Source organism: Alnus glutinosa, chromosome 7 (genome assembly GCF_958979055.1).
Source record: "Alnus glutinosa chromosome 7, dhAlnGlut1.1, whole genome shotgun sequence".
NCBI lineage: Eukaryota > Viridiplantae > Streptophyta > Magnoliopsida > Fagales > Betulaceae > Alnus > Alnus glutinosa.
Window position 1 is genome coordinate 27,596,538 of NC_084892.1, and position 15,127 is coordinate 27,611,664.

The window sequence follows — 15,127 nt, forward strand, 5'->3', positions numbered from 1 at the left end:
GTTGCAGAAGTTTTTGGTTTGTCCCCCTTTGCCGTTGCAAAGAAAGAAAGAAAGAAAGTCCAGGTGTCGCCTATCTTGGTCTTTGTGGTTCCACAACCACCCAATAGTACGGCTCAATGTGACACGAGAAACGGCGTCGCTTAAAACAGTGGTGTGAACGAATCAAAACGCCGTCGTTTTATTATGGACGACAATGACAAGTGACAATAGCCCGTTGTAAACGCGACAGACAACCCAAGGCGCGGGCCTAGGCCCAATAAATTTCAAAGTTCCATGATAACAAACAAGTGGGAAAATTTCAAGTCAAAGGATAATACATTAACTCACAAAATAGAGCCCCTGGACAAGGAAGCAGTGGGAGCTCAAGAAGTTTTTGGTAGAACATAATCCACATAAGGAACAGGAAATTTCGTAGGAGCTTGAATTCCACAAAAAATTGGCATCCTAATTCCTAATTCTAACGTCGTGTTAAATTTCTTGGATTTTTTTTTTCTTTTTCTTTTTTCTGAGCCTCATGAATTCTTAGAAACTACAATACAGAAATAATGGCTAATTCTAAGGGGACATGATCTCCACAAGAAAAATGAGTGGGAGTAGACTATTCAAAAACAATACAAAGGCATCAAAAACCCAGGCTCTTTCAGTTACTGGCACTCTGGCCATGTTCACTGCGATTTTCCTCCACGATTCTCTGGAACTCTTTTTCACTGGCTGCGATTAGGCGTTTAACAATGTCAAAGGTGGTAAGCCTAATGCTGCAGTAGGAAAAAACCACAAAAAAAGAAAAAGAAAAAGAAAGAAAAGAGGATTCATCAGGTAATAAGTGTAGGAACAATGATAATAGAAGTAGAAGCTTAAAAAAAGAAGACAATGGAAGTAGAAACTAAAGATAAGAATAAACTCAATTATGTGGCGTGAATTTTTATAAGAAAAGATCCAATTATCTACACAACTTCTCAGGGGTTTGGATGTCCCTTGGAACCTTGATCATGTTGGTTTTAAGAAGACAGAAGAGAGAGATTTCATCCCTAGCATGGAACCATAACAACAAATGATGGTAAAAGTTGGAACCATGTGAAATCCAAGCATCATAGTTATCCTTTATACAAACAGAGAACAGAACAAAATGGACAAACCAAAACAAAATTAAATAATTTCATTTCCATGGGAAGGCCAAAAATACACTAATTATTCTATAAAATGTAAAAAGAATTCGTTAAAGAAATATTTCTTGTTTCATAGAAGCTCTTCAAAACAAATCTAAGTTAATATTAGCTTCAAGAAAACTCAGCCAAAGGCATTATTAGCAGTACTAACTGACCAATACAAGAACTAAATCCAAGGTTACATAATAGATAAGATGAAACTGCTATAAATGTGAACCTGCTATTTGGTAGGGTTTTTAAAGCATTGGGAAGAAAGCCTCGGTACAAGCCGATTATTCCATCACGTGCCACAATTCCTGCATTAAAAATATTTTCAGATACAATGATCTTGATGCTTGACGATAGATTTAAAGTTTTATCTAACCCACAAATAAATGACGACATGGGACTTCATGTTTGAGAAACCATTGAAGCTTTTGCAAATATCAACAACTGAAGAAAACCTGTAAACTTAATACAAGATGTGCAATCTAAATCTCCTTGTCTCTCGGTTTGGTCATTACACTCAATAGTCTTCCAAGAAGTGGGATAAATATCACATCTTTTTTAGATTAATGACAACAAAATTACCCTACCCAAGAAAAAGCTTGAATGTTCATACATAAAATAGAACATCCACATGCATGCAAAAGTCTATATATCTTACCAACCACTGAAAAGGAACAATTTCAAGGATGGGAAAAAAAAAAAAAGACCAAGAGAAATGCCATTTCATATATAATGTGTGACCACATTTGTTTATGACTAAGCACATATATCCTAAGAGGAGAAGTTGAGGGACAGGTCCCGGACCCAAAAGAGATTTCCATTTCTTGAGTACTCACCGTCTAAACTTTGAATCCATTTGCATGATGACATATTGTGCACAACCAACCACGTAAGTGACGTAACTGATTATTTTTACTAGTTCTATAGAGCTTCCTCTATATCGCAATTATTGATGTCTAATGCTGGTACAATGTGCGCCAATATTATTTTTCTGTAGGAGAGCTTAATTAAGTAACTTACCCGGAAAGGCATCCAGAACAGTCTTATAAGGTGTGCCCTTCATTTGCATCTGTCTTCTCACGGTGTCCAGGGGATAACATGTGATCGTGGCAAGAGAAGCTGACACCACAGCAGTTAGTAGAGATGCTTCGGTCCTTTTCTGATATTTCTCTGGCAAAGACTTCTTCACCCTAGTATCCACAAAAGATATGAATGTATAATATACAACATTCCACTGTATTCTCCTTCAATATGCTATAGAAAACGGGGCATTAGTGGACTCACAAGTCAAAAACACAAAAGTTCACAGCAATATACGGTGCTATTCCGAGAAGGGAAGGCCCAAGACCAAAGTAAAATGAGGCAAATCCTTCTTCTCTGAGCATGTTTAACGCAACCTGGAAACAGCACATTACTCTTCATATTTACATGGAAATGTCATATTGTCATATGTACAACCAGCAGGCTAATCATACCTCAGACATAGTTCGGTACCCTGGTTCAACTGCTAACCGTAACCTCAGGACATCTAAAGGGTATGTTATCTACATAGAGAAAATAAAAATAAAAAAAGTATTGACATTCATATATAGACATACAGAACAAGTAGAACCAGAGATAAGCGGCAAATATACAGAAATCCAAAAAAGAGATAACTCTCCATAAAGTATTTCCAAGTGGAATAACAAGGATATACATAATCTTATTAAGATAGAAACAATACACTTCAGAAAACCCAATATAAATTACAACATCACTTACAAAAGTGGACGTCATGCCAGCACATGCACCTGCCGCAAGTCTTCCAATAACAGAGAGCTCACCATCCTTTCCCCTAAATAGTTTCTGCAAGTTCAAATGTAGAACATTTAGTTTGAGAAATATAGAGTCTTGCGTTAAGATTTTCTTAGAGACAGTTTTAGAACCTTGTAAGTTTCATAAGCAAAAAGCTGGACGGCACTGTAAGGTATGACCCGTATCACCTGCAACATTTAAAACAAAGCCCAATCAACATTGCTTGGGGATAAACAAATCTGAACTACAGATGGAAAAATCCAAAAACCTGAGGAAGGTTGCCTTTCCAGTACCCTTTGATCCCTTCTTCCTTCCCAATCAATGTTATGGCCTGCACACCATCATTGACATGGGATAACTAAATGATATCAAACATAGAGTTTGAGAGGATGATAAACTATGCATCTCTAATAATATATACAATCCACATGGATTTATCACATAATTAAACCATTTACCATAAGAGAAGATGACGAGAGGCATAACTGAACCACTTAATTAGGCAGGTAGTGTTCTTTCAACAATTCGATTCTCACCAATTTCCTCTTTCCTTGATGCTATCATCATTAAAATATGCCATTTAAGTATGGTCATATTGTTAGAATCAAAAGATATAACAAACAGACAAGAATAGCAACAGACACAGCAATCCCGTCTATCCCACCTTTATGGGGTTGACCATAGAAATTTAACTTATCTATTCAACTGTGTAGAGCAACAACTTCTTCAGCACACACTAGCACTTACCAAATATTCGTGCGCTTCATATTCATGAAAATTTTGCAGTTATTGCGTTGGTTCAGCCGTCTAACACTACTCTGGTCCAGTAGTCCCTCTCTTTGTTTGGAGTGGTAGAACAAAAGATATTACTCTAAGCACTAACAGAGGCTGAATTTAGAAGCTGAACCTTAAGGTTATTCATTTTAACAATTATCAGGAAATATTTAATAATATCAAATCACCCATCTATAGTCTGACAACATCGAACCCTAAACCACGGAACAAAAGCACAGAAATTGCCAAGTTATTGTGTCCGTAGATCCTTTAGGCAATTAACTTAGACTCAGAGGCAAGTGGTAATTGATCAAATAACATCCTAAGTTCCCAAAACAAGATGCAGAACAAGAAAATGAACATGTTATAATCTCCTATGGTTATAATCAATATTTCAATTATGCTAATTATTAGTTTCGTCATATCATCAATAAAATCAGATTTTGCAATGGAAGAATGAAGAGCACATGTATCATGGCCCATATAACTTTGAATCAGATGCATTGAATTCCTGCTATCTGACCATGACATACAAAAATGTTAAAATATTAATTAAATAATTAAGCCTTTATTGCTGATTGTATCAGACATATTTAGGAGAACATATTAGAAAATTAAATTAAATAATTAAATTCACCGTTTGGTATTAGCTCAAGGGTTTGCCACAACCAGTGCCTTACAAACAAAAAAATAAAATAAAATTGATGAACCATATCATACCTCGACGAAACCAATCGCTTTCTTAGCACTTTCTTGCCCAACTCGCACACCGTGAGTCTGAGACCAAAAAAGAAAACCACAGGCTATTTCAAAGTAAAGAGAAATTCCAATTGAACTAGAAACTACCTCGTTTATGAGAATTAACGCCCACATTTATAATATCTTCAAGCAATTATTTTGAATTACAAAGAAAACAAAAAAACGCGACGAAGTTAAGATGATAGTTGACAAAGCACCTGCATGAGGAGCTTGATGCGTTCGAGCGGAGCCGTGACGGTCTTGGCAGCGGCGCCGGAGATGGCGCCGGCGGCGAAGAGTGCGGCGTCCTTGGGCACGCAAGCGGCTACAGCCAGCGGGTGCTTCAGGAGCTGAGCCAGAGTCGGCTCGAACTCCCTCTGGTATCTCTTTTCCGCCACCGACACGCAGGCGAAATTACCGCGGCTGCCACTCGCAGTACAGCTGAGCCGCGCGGTCTTCCATAGCGGCTCGTGGTCCGTGGTCTGAGTGAAACCGGAATTGAAGCTTTCGCTAAGGCTTGGGATGTTGCGGCACACTAGAACGGCTCTCTCTTCGCTCATGGCTTTGAACGGAGTTTGCAGTGTTGAGTAGGGGAGGAAAAGAGATAAGGCTGGGAGCCAGTCAGTTGCAGAGAGCGAGAAAGGAGCTAGACAGCTAAACGTGTTTTAATTCTCCGAATATCCTCCGATTCGCTGTGTACCGGTGTATTTTACTATTGTAAGCCGTTTTCCGTTAGCAAATTGACCTTTCGGTTCTTAAGATTAAAAAAAAAAAAAATACATCTAAAACCAACTAAATAGCCCCATTAATGGCTTCCATGTAGGCTTCACACTAGACCGAAAGTTGTTCTTCTTTATATTTTTGTTTAGCATTTAGGTACGCACGTCCACGGATTGGTTGACTTGATCCGTGACCCGGTCCATCAGGATCATGCCATTTCGGCCTATTATCAACCCAGTCCACCGGTTTTGAGACCCAACCGGCTCAATCAGTAGTCCACGGCCAAAATCCCAAATTTGGCCAAAGCCGGCCCAGCACCAGCACCAGCACCAGCACCTGACTTTTTCCACCTCTTTGGAAGCCTCCTCTGGCCACTGCCACCGGCAACCTCCTTTGGATTCTGCCGCCGCCATCACCTCTTCTGGCCACTGGCTGGCAGGCTGCTGCTTCTAAGTTCACAATCAGATTTTTCTCTACGTCACATTGAATCTTTTCCAATATGAGCTCACGTTCACTTCTATTCTCTTGCTGCACAGGATCATCATCAGTTTCATTAACGGTTCTGAAGGTCGAGCTCACGCTCAGATTTTACTGCTGTTTGCACCAAATTCAGTTTGAGCAAAAAATAATAATAATAATAATAATAATAATCAATTCTCTTTCTTTTCAAAACTCAAGCTTACAGATTGATTTTGATGAGGAACGTTTTAATGTTTTCAATACTATAATTTATAGTTTCATTGTAAGTTTATTCTATTCCTTATTTATTATAGGTTTCTTGTTCATCACCCTTACCCTCTTTATAAATAGATACCATCGTAATAAAGTTTAATATACTTCAATATAGTTAAGATGTAGCCTTAACCATTTCATCTGTATTTTCTTTTCTCTCTGCTTCGGCTCTATCTTTCTTATTATATATCATATTATATATTTCTACAATGAGAAACATATAAAAAATAAAATGAAAAGAAAAATGTCACCTTAATTGTTTTCTAGATTTGCTCGTTGAGTTGGCAAACTAGAATGTACATCTTTGGTAGTGTAAAACTCAGTTGTTTGGGAGTGGGTTGATGTTGCTCAGAAAAATTGCTAAGATGAGGTTGACATGTAGTGATATGACTCAAACTCATATTTAATTGAGTTCATGTAACTGTTAGACCTATACCTACCACCAATCTTCCCGGCCACCAACCTTCATCTCAACAAACAAGGCAATTCCTCAGCGATTACTTTTCCGAACAAAATCAGTCTCAATTTAACAAGTGTTAATTTTAGACAGAATAACCTAATAAATTCTTCGAATATCACAAAATTGCCTCTTTCCATCCGGAGGGCGAGGCATCAAACCACCACCACTAACTTGAGCAACTATCTGGCATTATCGCATGTAATGTTGGTCAGATTCAACCTTTTAAAATACAAAGACTACACTAAATTATTGGTCAAACTCCAATAAACAAGGAGTCTATGCGATTATTAGTGCGAGTTCGAACATCTCTCTAACCAGATAACTAGCCTCAAAGAATCGTTTCTGGTGAATTGTTTCATCAATAGAATGTACGCGCGTCTCCGATGTTCACTTTTCTCAACAAAACCAATCTCAATTTAATTAGCAAGTCAATCTTAGAATGGCCTAAAAAATTGTGGATTACATTGCCATGTACACCTACAATCAATTCTCTTTAACAATTACGTATTCTCTTTAATTAGTTTAGTACTTCGAAAAACTAAGTCTCACATTAAATAAATAGATTATGATAGTGTTATATGGATGCCGAATTTTACATTAGTTCCTCATTAGATGAGATTATGCTTTTATAAATAATTATAGTAAACTTTGATTACAACATCAACTAATCCTTTTGAATTACAATGCATATTGAAAGGTTACGACAAAAAACTAGCATGTATAAAGCTTTGAAAGGCAAAGTAGAATTGCAAACCCAAACAACACCAATTTCCATTTATTAAAAACAATTATTAATATTGCAGTACAAGAGTGAAGCAATCCAACCCATATATATGTGCCGTATGCCAACACACTTGGGCATTTATATGAAACAAAAGCACAAAAACATTATTAATTTTTTCTGATAGAGCTACTACAAAATCATTATATTACGAGACCATACATATATATATATATATATATATATATATATGTGTGAGCTGTAGCCGCGCGCTCTTCATCAAGCTTCGATGGTACCATATATATAAAACCCATCTCAACTTTAGGGGCACGACAACTTCCATTCACCAGCAAAAAAACACATGAAACTGTTGTGGGCTTTCGGACAGGCGAGTCCAATCAAAATCAAAGAATAAAAATTCCGTTGAATCTGTTGAAGTTTCAATGGAGCAATCCTTTTCTGGAGAGTGACCCCGCAAGGCAAAGCCTGCATGCATTCAAATTGCTCACTTAAGTTTTCATAAAATCCTATATATATATAGTTATATATGTTAATTATGTGTAAATGATTAATGCTTGTGCTAGAAAAAATTGAAACCGGCAAAGTTTTCAATTCTTTCAAAATTAGAAGCAATTTCTTCTAACCTAATCTATAAAACTGACATTGTTCTTAGAGTACTATTAAAAAATATTGCTAAAAACCACACTTTTATTTCACCTTGTTAACATGTCAGTGCCAATCAATCCTTTTTAAGAAGGCCGAGTCAATGATTGATTGGCAGTACCACGTTAGTAGCGTAGGATAAAAGTGCGATTTCTAGCTAATATTACTTTTATTATAAATAAATGTGAGAATTACGTGCTCTAAGAACAAATTTCAACTTAACATATTAAGTTCTTCTTATATGATTTAAAGAAAAACTTTGTCGCATTGAACGTACCCTTAGCTTTAAGCTCTGAAAACTGCTTCTGTTGTCATCTTAACTCCCGAGTTGATGACATTTGCTTGGTCTGGTGTTAATTAAGAAGTAGAGATTTAGATATTTCTTGGACATATATATATAATTAATGATAGATGCGTAGCATAAAAATCAATGATGTAATTAAGTCCTTACTCAATGGTGGTCTGGATACGAAGAAGCATGCTCCAATAACAATGTAGCATAATAGGAGAACCAATCCTTTCATATAGTGAGAAGTTCCATCCTATGAAAAATTCAGAGTCGAATCTTCAATATAAATGATTAAATTTAAATAATAGAGAGCAGAGACATATTTGTGTATTAATTAAATGACTAAATTTATTATAATAATAATAATAATTATTATTATTTTGTAGTTTAAGTATTTAGGATAACTTGAGACTTGAAGTCTTGAGTCTGAACCTCAATTCTAAAATTTATCCTATTTCGGTTAAATATTTTACATATTCAGCTTGGTTAATTATGACATAGGCGTTAAGACTACTGTCTTAAGAATTATAAGAGTAAGCCTACGTAACCTGCGAAAGTCAGCTCGAATGGTCGATTTGTTTGGTTAATATATATATATATATATACTATGAGATCGGCCGTTCGAATCCTCACTCAACCGATACACCGTTCTTGAAAGCGGGATCGTATATTCGAAATTTATCTGACAAAGATGGATGATGAAGTAAGTTTATGTGAGATTAATATTCTTACCTGCAAAGTGAAGGCCGTAGCAATTATTGCTAAAGCAAGAGAGCCGGTCTCAAGGATATTGAAATCAAGATCCATATTGATGCCCATAATCCAAGCGATAACCACGCACAATGGAACCTGAATATTTAGAAAATATATATATTTAATTAGTATAATGTTTTTCAAAAGATTGCATAGAAAACTTCGATCAAGCTAGGCATTAATTCCAGCATCGATCGATCGATGGCTTTTAAATTCTCACCACAAACATAGCAATTTGAGTCGCAGACCCCAAGGCAACACCTAAAGATATGTCCTGCAATATTTATGCCCAGCAATTTCACTCAGAATTTGTCCTTATTATTTGCCAACCAAAGGGGCAAAATATATATACAGGCCTAGGCCAAGGCCAGCATAGTATACTCACCAACTTGTTCTTAAAAGCAAATATGACTGCTCCGGCATGTTCTGCTGCATTTCCAACAATTGGTAGCAAGATTATGCTGAGGAAGCTGACAGACAAGCCCCACGACTCTGCTGCATCCTGAAAATTAAGAATATTTAAGTTTTTAGGACAATTAGTGATTTAATATGGTATTAGAGTATAAATTTTGAGTTTGAATTTTTAAAATATTGATTAAATAATTAAATTTATTTATTTCTATTCGCTTAAATTTTTTAAATAAATAATAATTTAACGTGAAATTAGACCGGGCTTCTCCAAATGCTATGCATGTCGATGACAATATTGGAATATTTTCATTCTATTTGATGTTCAATTTCAATCACAGGCTATTGGAATACCTGAATTGTACCCACGACATATTCTGACAACAAAGCTATGATTAAGGTCATCCCGACCAACCAAGCAAATCCACTCCAGAATCCTATCACCGCCGCTTCTTCTGGAACATCGTCATCATCCTCGGATTCCTGTCCGTCCGGTTGCACCAGAATTGTTAGCATATCAGTATCAGGGAAAGATTGACCAGAAAATTCTTTAGCCCTATTTGTAATACAAGTTTATATATATATATATATATATATATGATGATTCATTGTGGCATGGACTTAAACCTCAAATACTTTTCTCTTTACTTCTAGCTAGCACTAAAACTGCAGAAAATTTATTTTCTTTCCTTTTTAATAGATTTGAAAGTAAAAATACCTTCACCCCGGCTACCTTTTTGTGACACTGTATCCAAAAGTTGGTCTCATATTAGGTGGATTGAACGTCCATATTGAAAAGTTGGATTAGAAAAGTAGTCATATGTATTAAGTCTCATATTATTTCGCTACTAAGGACTATATAAAGATCTCCAATTTCAATTTACGATACGATACACTAATCAGACATTGTTTTACGGTGAAGTACACTTTTTTGATAGGTAAATATTGATCTTACCTTATTTATGGGTAGGAAGGATTTGGCTAAAAAATCATAAAATAAAAAAATAAAATGTACCCAAATTTCACTTATAACCCGTGATCTTTCATCACTTTTGAAAAAATGTACCAAAACTTTAAAAAGTGTCAATTTAGGGTATCTATCTTTCAAATTTTTTTCAATTTCAACCATCCGTTAGAATTTTCCATTAAATTATATGAAAATTCCCAAACTACTCGTGTTTATTTTTTTTTTAAAAAAAAATATTTAAAATTTCCAAAGATTCAGGCATGATATTTTTTCAAATTCTGTTAAATTCTGACCAACATATAAATTCTAGAATTTTTTTTTCTTTTTTTTCCTAAATAAAAAAAGAAGGGTATTTTCAAAATTTTGACAGGATTTAACTAAAAATTCTAATGAATGGTTAAAATTGAAAAAAATTGAAAAATAGATACCCAAAATTGACACTTTATAAAATTTTGATATCTTTTTTAAAAAATAATGAAACATCAGAAGTTATAAATGAAGTTCTCAAAAAAAAAAATTATAGGATATTTTTTGTAGTTACTTTAACGGTACATATTAATTTCACTCTTTATTTGAAATTAAATATGGACCGTTGAAAAAATTATAAAAAATTTGTTATAAAGACCCTTGAGACTTTTAAAAGTACTGCAAGATGTTAAAATAATAATTATTTGATTAAATCAACTATTTTTTATTGGTTTAAATTTTTAAAATATGTGGTACTTTAAAATTATATTTTTTCAACGTGATTCATTGTGAATTAAATTTGAGACATATAATTACCTCCGGGGCTTCAAACAATTGGCGGTGTGTCCACATTTGGAAGACGAGGTACGCAGTGTATGCAATTAGCATAACGATGCTGCTGGCTCTCGACAGTTGGAGCGTTGGGTCGGCTGTCAAAGCCGCCGAGGCCCCGGCATACCGAAACAACATCGGTAGCAAGTGGCACAACAACGCCAACAGCAGCAGGAGGGAGTTCACATCCGCTTGTCTCTGTTAAATCATGCAACGGCCGGCCGGCCGTCCGGTCAAGAAAACATCAATAATTTAGCACCACAAACTTCAACCATGTGCAGGATAATGTACAGTAACTCACTCTGTCGTATTTTTGTTCGCTTCTAAGGTTGTAAAGGCCACCACAAAAGAGAGAAGTCCCAAGAACCAGAAGAAGGTTGGAAAGAATTGAGCCCAAGAGAGAATACTTGACCAATGCTATTTTACGTTCCCTCAGAGCAAAAATTGCGATGATCAGCTCTGTGGCATTCCCACATGTTGCATTAAGGAGCCCTCCAGCTGCAAAATCACAGAAATAAAGTTAACCTTTTTCATATTCAAAAAGCTAGAAGTTTAAAACTGACCAAAACAAGAGAGATCAGGGTTTTCGTACCTGTCGGACCAGTGTAATAAGCTATTTGTCTGCAATTTATGATGCAAGAGAACTTGAATCAGCATTTATTGTAGATGATGAACAATGAAAAATACATGAAAGTATATATCAAATTTGAATGATGGGAAAAATATACAAGTAATTACTTTGAGTTCTCCTTAGTTTTCAATTCACCCTCTCATTAATTTTTATAATAATATTTTGGGTTTTAATTGTTTTTCAATCGTACACTTAGTTTCGTCCGATTTTTCGTCAATTTCTTTAAAGAAATCATCTGAAATCTCTATTATATTCCTTAAGAATTAAAAACAATTGCTAAAAAATGGATGAGAGGATGGTCCGACAACTCCAAAATTAAGGAAAAAACCTTCTCAAGGCCTTACAAAAAAAGGTATAATTCAGATTTTACATAATTTCTATTAAAAAAAAATTACACAAAATCTTGCAGAAAAGTTGATTGAAAAATGATTAGAACCCATAACTATTATTACAAAAATTAAGTCCCAGAGGGTCAGGGGGTGGCAATATTTCCGGTTAATGGATCGGGTTTGTACGTATCGGGACAATTTATATAATTATGATTATATGTGTCCATTCATATTAGAATTGATCATTTAATTAAACGAATCAAATTTCTCAACTTGTATACAACGTGTTTAGATAAACGAATGAAAAAACTCAACCCGTGTAACTCGTTTTTAATAAACAATTATATTGTGTTGATCGACTTAACCCAAATGTTACCCATTTCAACTTGTTTTTGACCTGTTTAATATAATTAGGCTCAATTGACCCATCTCAAAGTAGTGAGATGTGTTTTTTCCTTGAATATTTTGACTTACTCTGTCAAGAAGCTGACACGTTCAGCAAGTGGTACCAGTCCAAGTAAGCTCAAAGCGAAAACCCAGGGCTGTTTGCAATAGAATCAGAACAGTTATGGTTACTAAATAAATAGGAAATTAATAAATAAGAATTAAGTAAATTTTTCGAGAGCATGTTGAGCTGTATACAGTTGACTTACATATTTTGAAAACCTACATGTATAAACTGAATCAGTCATTTTCACACTTTATAATGCATTTAAGAGAGTTGTTTTCAACTAAGAAAATATATTTATATATTATATAGCAACATCACCAGAATAAAAAAGCCCCAGAATTCATTCATAAAAATCTCGAAAACCATATATTTTAATGAATTCTGATTCAATTATCATTAATGTTCCTTCAATTGAGTAATTAAGCATTTTACTGATATATATATATATATATATAAATCATGATTGCAACGAACAAGAACTTACTCTTCCAAAACCATAACACCCGGCTAGAATGGCTAGGGGGACGGCCGGGAAGAGAACAAAAAGCTTAGTCCCAAAAACAACCTCTTGAAGATTAGCCAACATCTGTCGAAGACATCCATAAGGAATTTTTGAGATAAGTGTGAGGTCTGACTTCTTTCGGAGCGACGAGGAAGACAGGTTGTGTGCAGTGCGGCCATGGCCGTGCCGCGTCTCCTTGGTCAAGCTCTTGAGGTTGCCATTTTCCAAGAGCCATGGTTCTTGGTGAGAGCAGTTTGAAGCCATGGTCACTGTTCTATAGCAAGACTTCTTAGTAGTAACTATTTTCTATATCTATGTGCCTCAAAGGGTTCGAGAGAGCTACTGTTATAAATAGGAAGAGATCCTCGACTATTAATAAGGCAGGTTTGCAATTCAAGAAGGGCTGGCTGCATCTTCCTCGAAGTTTCTCATATTTTGTAGCATTTTGTTTTTCTTTTTATTTATGACGGCAAGAGTGGGAGAGGGGAATGAAGGGAATTCAAATTAGTGACCTCCGTGTGATTCTCAGCCAATTGAACTATCTCTTTGAATCATATTCATATGAAAATTTTAACCGCAAAGGGTCGTGCCACGTGTGACTTCCCCCCCTCCCCACAAAATAATTAGATATAATTATGAGCCGGGAGGCCTTGATATTTGTTGCTAAGAATAATGTTATTTTTCACACTCATTTTACATCGGCGGATGTGCATGTGTTTTAGGTTGGTTCTCATGTCAGTCACTTAAAAACAAAAAGAAAAAAAAATTAAAAATTAAAAAAAAAATCACTTTAATCACGTCACATTGGCCATGAAATGAGTGTGATAAATTGGTGTGAATAGAAACATTACTCTTATTGCTAAATGATGTTTGGCAAGATATCTTGCTTCGATCAAAACGGTTTAAGGTTATGCTTCAAGCTTATATTAGTTTAAGCTAAAAATTCTAATTAGGTTGGAAATATAATTAGGATTCAAATTTCGTGCAATGAGACCGCCTATAGCACGGTGAAATGGCATCTAGCCGCATCCTCTTGTAAGAAGACACTCCAACCTTGCATATTCGGTCAGGTAGGACCCAGATACTTATTCGAAGAAGGTGGGATCGGGTGCCCTCGTTGCAATGGGCAAACCTTATTACACCTCTCATATATTGTCTCAAATATTAAGAGCATTTGTATTTGGACATTTGACAGCTCTAGCTACTATAATTAATCGATCTTCATGTCCATAAACATCTTCTGGATGATGCTATTATGTTCTTGCTATTTCTGATATATATATATATTCAAAATTACAGGTAGGAAAACAAGAGGTGTACATACATACACACACTCTCAGATATTTATATATGGGTTGTGATATATGCACAACTAGTGCACTAGTTGTATTTTTAGTATTTCCCCTTTATATATATATATAAGCAAGGATCCTAAGACTTTCAATTTCTAGCTTAATTAGTTATAATTCTCAAACTTGGATCTTCTAGCTATCTTCTAATTTTATATTTCTATCAAGGTCCAAATTCTAATATAATGTAGAGAATAATTTATTTGCACCATGTTTATCTCTATCTTGTGTTTACATACTTTATCAGTATCTTTAATATATATAATAATTCAAAATAAAAATTATTGATGAGAGAGATGCATGCTCACGACACTTCAAATAAAATTTTCCAATTAATAAAATAAAATGTAATTACCACATGTAACTGAATCAAAGTTAGCTGTAACTTTTTCATCGTTAAAATATTAAATGCTCAGGAAAAACAATAAATAAATAAAAACAAAACAAAACAAAACAAAAACAAACAAACAAAAAAGTCAAACTCTCTATGAAAACAATCAACAGTGAAAGTGTAAAAAGTTGGGTTTGACCATTCAGCAATTCTTCTCATGAACTTTGGGTCTTCTGGAAACAAAGAAGATGCTCAATTATATACTAGAAAACAACTTTAATCTTCGTATTAATGAACACAAGTCAGAAACTATAACGGCAGATGGCTAGGTTTCACCTACTGATGTGACAGAGCTAAACCAGGAGCATTCTTTACTGAAGCAAGAAAACATTGTAAGCCACGCAACTTTTTCTGCTCTGTTGGGTTCACATGCGAGATACGTCCAGAACTGGACGACTGACGAGTGTTTTTTATCCGCAGAAGCATCTTGTGGTCTCAACGAGCTCCATATATTTCAGTTTTTGCTATTTTTAAGTATTTCATTGTCTGTATATTAATGTCAT

At 35.1% G+C, this 15,127-nt stretch overlaps 2 protein-coding genes across 2 annotated transcripts; both read right to left on the reverse strand.

The window, feature by feature from the left end:
* Nucleotides 1–296: 296 nt before the first annotated feature.
* Nucleotides 297–5,228, reverse strand: LOC133872838 (probable envelope ADP,ATP carrier protein, chloroplastic). The gene is made up of 10 exons (XM_062310456.1): nt 4,679–5,228; nt 4,443–4,499; nt 3,217–3,279; nt 3,080–3,136; nt 2,916–2,999; nt 2,630–2,698; nt 2,439–2,551; nt 2,175–2,344; nt 1,384–1,462; nt 297–755 (listed from the first exon to the last, which is right to left on the reverse strand). Exons 1-10 carry the CDS (start codon nt 5,018–5,020, stop codon nt 641–643), a joined length of 1,149 nt encoding a protein of 382 aa, XP_062166440.1. The 5' UTR covers nt 5,021–5,228; the 3' UTR covers nt 297–640.
* A 1,890-nt stretch (nt 5,229–7,118) lies between these two features.
* On the reverse strand, nt 7,119–13,234 carry LOC133872170 (vacuolar cation/proton exchanger 3-like). The gene is made up of 12 exons (XM_062309606.1): nt 12,867–13,234; nt 12,406–12,473; nt 11,564–11,592; nt 11,273–11,469; nt 10,957–11,169; nt 9,561–9,689; nt 9,184–9,300; nt 9,019–9,072; nt 8,778–8,894; nt 8,208–8,298; nt 8,034–8,103; nt 7,119–7,579 (listed from the first exon to the last, which is right to left on the reverse strand). Exons 1-11 carry the CDS (start codon nt 13,146–13,148, stop codon nt 8,042–8,044), a joined length of 1,359 nt encoding a protein of 452 aa, XP_062165590.1. The 5' UTR covers nt 13,149–13,234; the 3' UTR covers nt 7,119–7,579; nt 8,034–8,041.
* Between the last annotated feature and the right edge of the window lie 1,893 nt (nt 13,235–15,127).

Excerpts from the sequence above, each read along its gene's own strand:
- LOC133872838 (XM_062310456.1), bottom strand. The coding sequence starts at position 5,020 with ATGAGCGAAGAGAGAGCCGTTCTAGTGTGCCGCAACATCCCAAGCCTT. Across the intron at positions 3,137-3,216 it reads GGAAAGGCAACCTTCCTCAG|GTGATACGGGTCATACCTTA; the intron begins GTTTTTGGATTT and ends TAAATGTTGCAG. Across the intron at positions 2,345-2,438 it reads AACTTTTGTGTTTTTGACTT|GGTGAAGAAGTCTTTGCCAG; the intron begins GTGAGTCCACTA and ends TGTGGATACTAG.
- LOC133872170 (XM_062309606.1), bottom strand. The coding sequence starts at position 13,148 with ATGGCTTCAAACTGCTCTCACCAAGAACCATGGCTCTTGGAAAATGGC. Across the intron at positions 11,170-11,272 it reads GCGAACAAAAATACGACAGA|AGACAAGCGGATGTGAACTC; the intron begins GTGAGTTACTGT and ends ATGATTTAACAG. Across the intron at positions 8,895-9,018 it reads CTCAAATTGCTATGTTTGTG|GTTCCATTGTGCGTGGTTAT; the intron begins GTGAGAATTTAA and ends CTAAATATTCAG.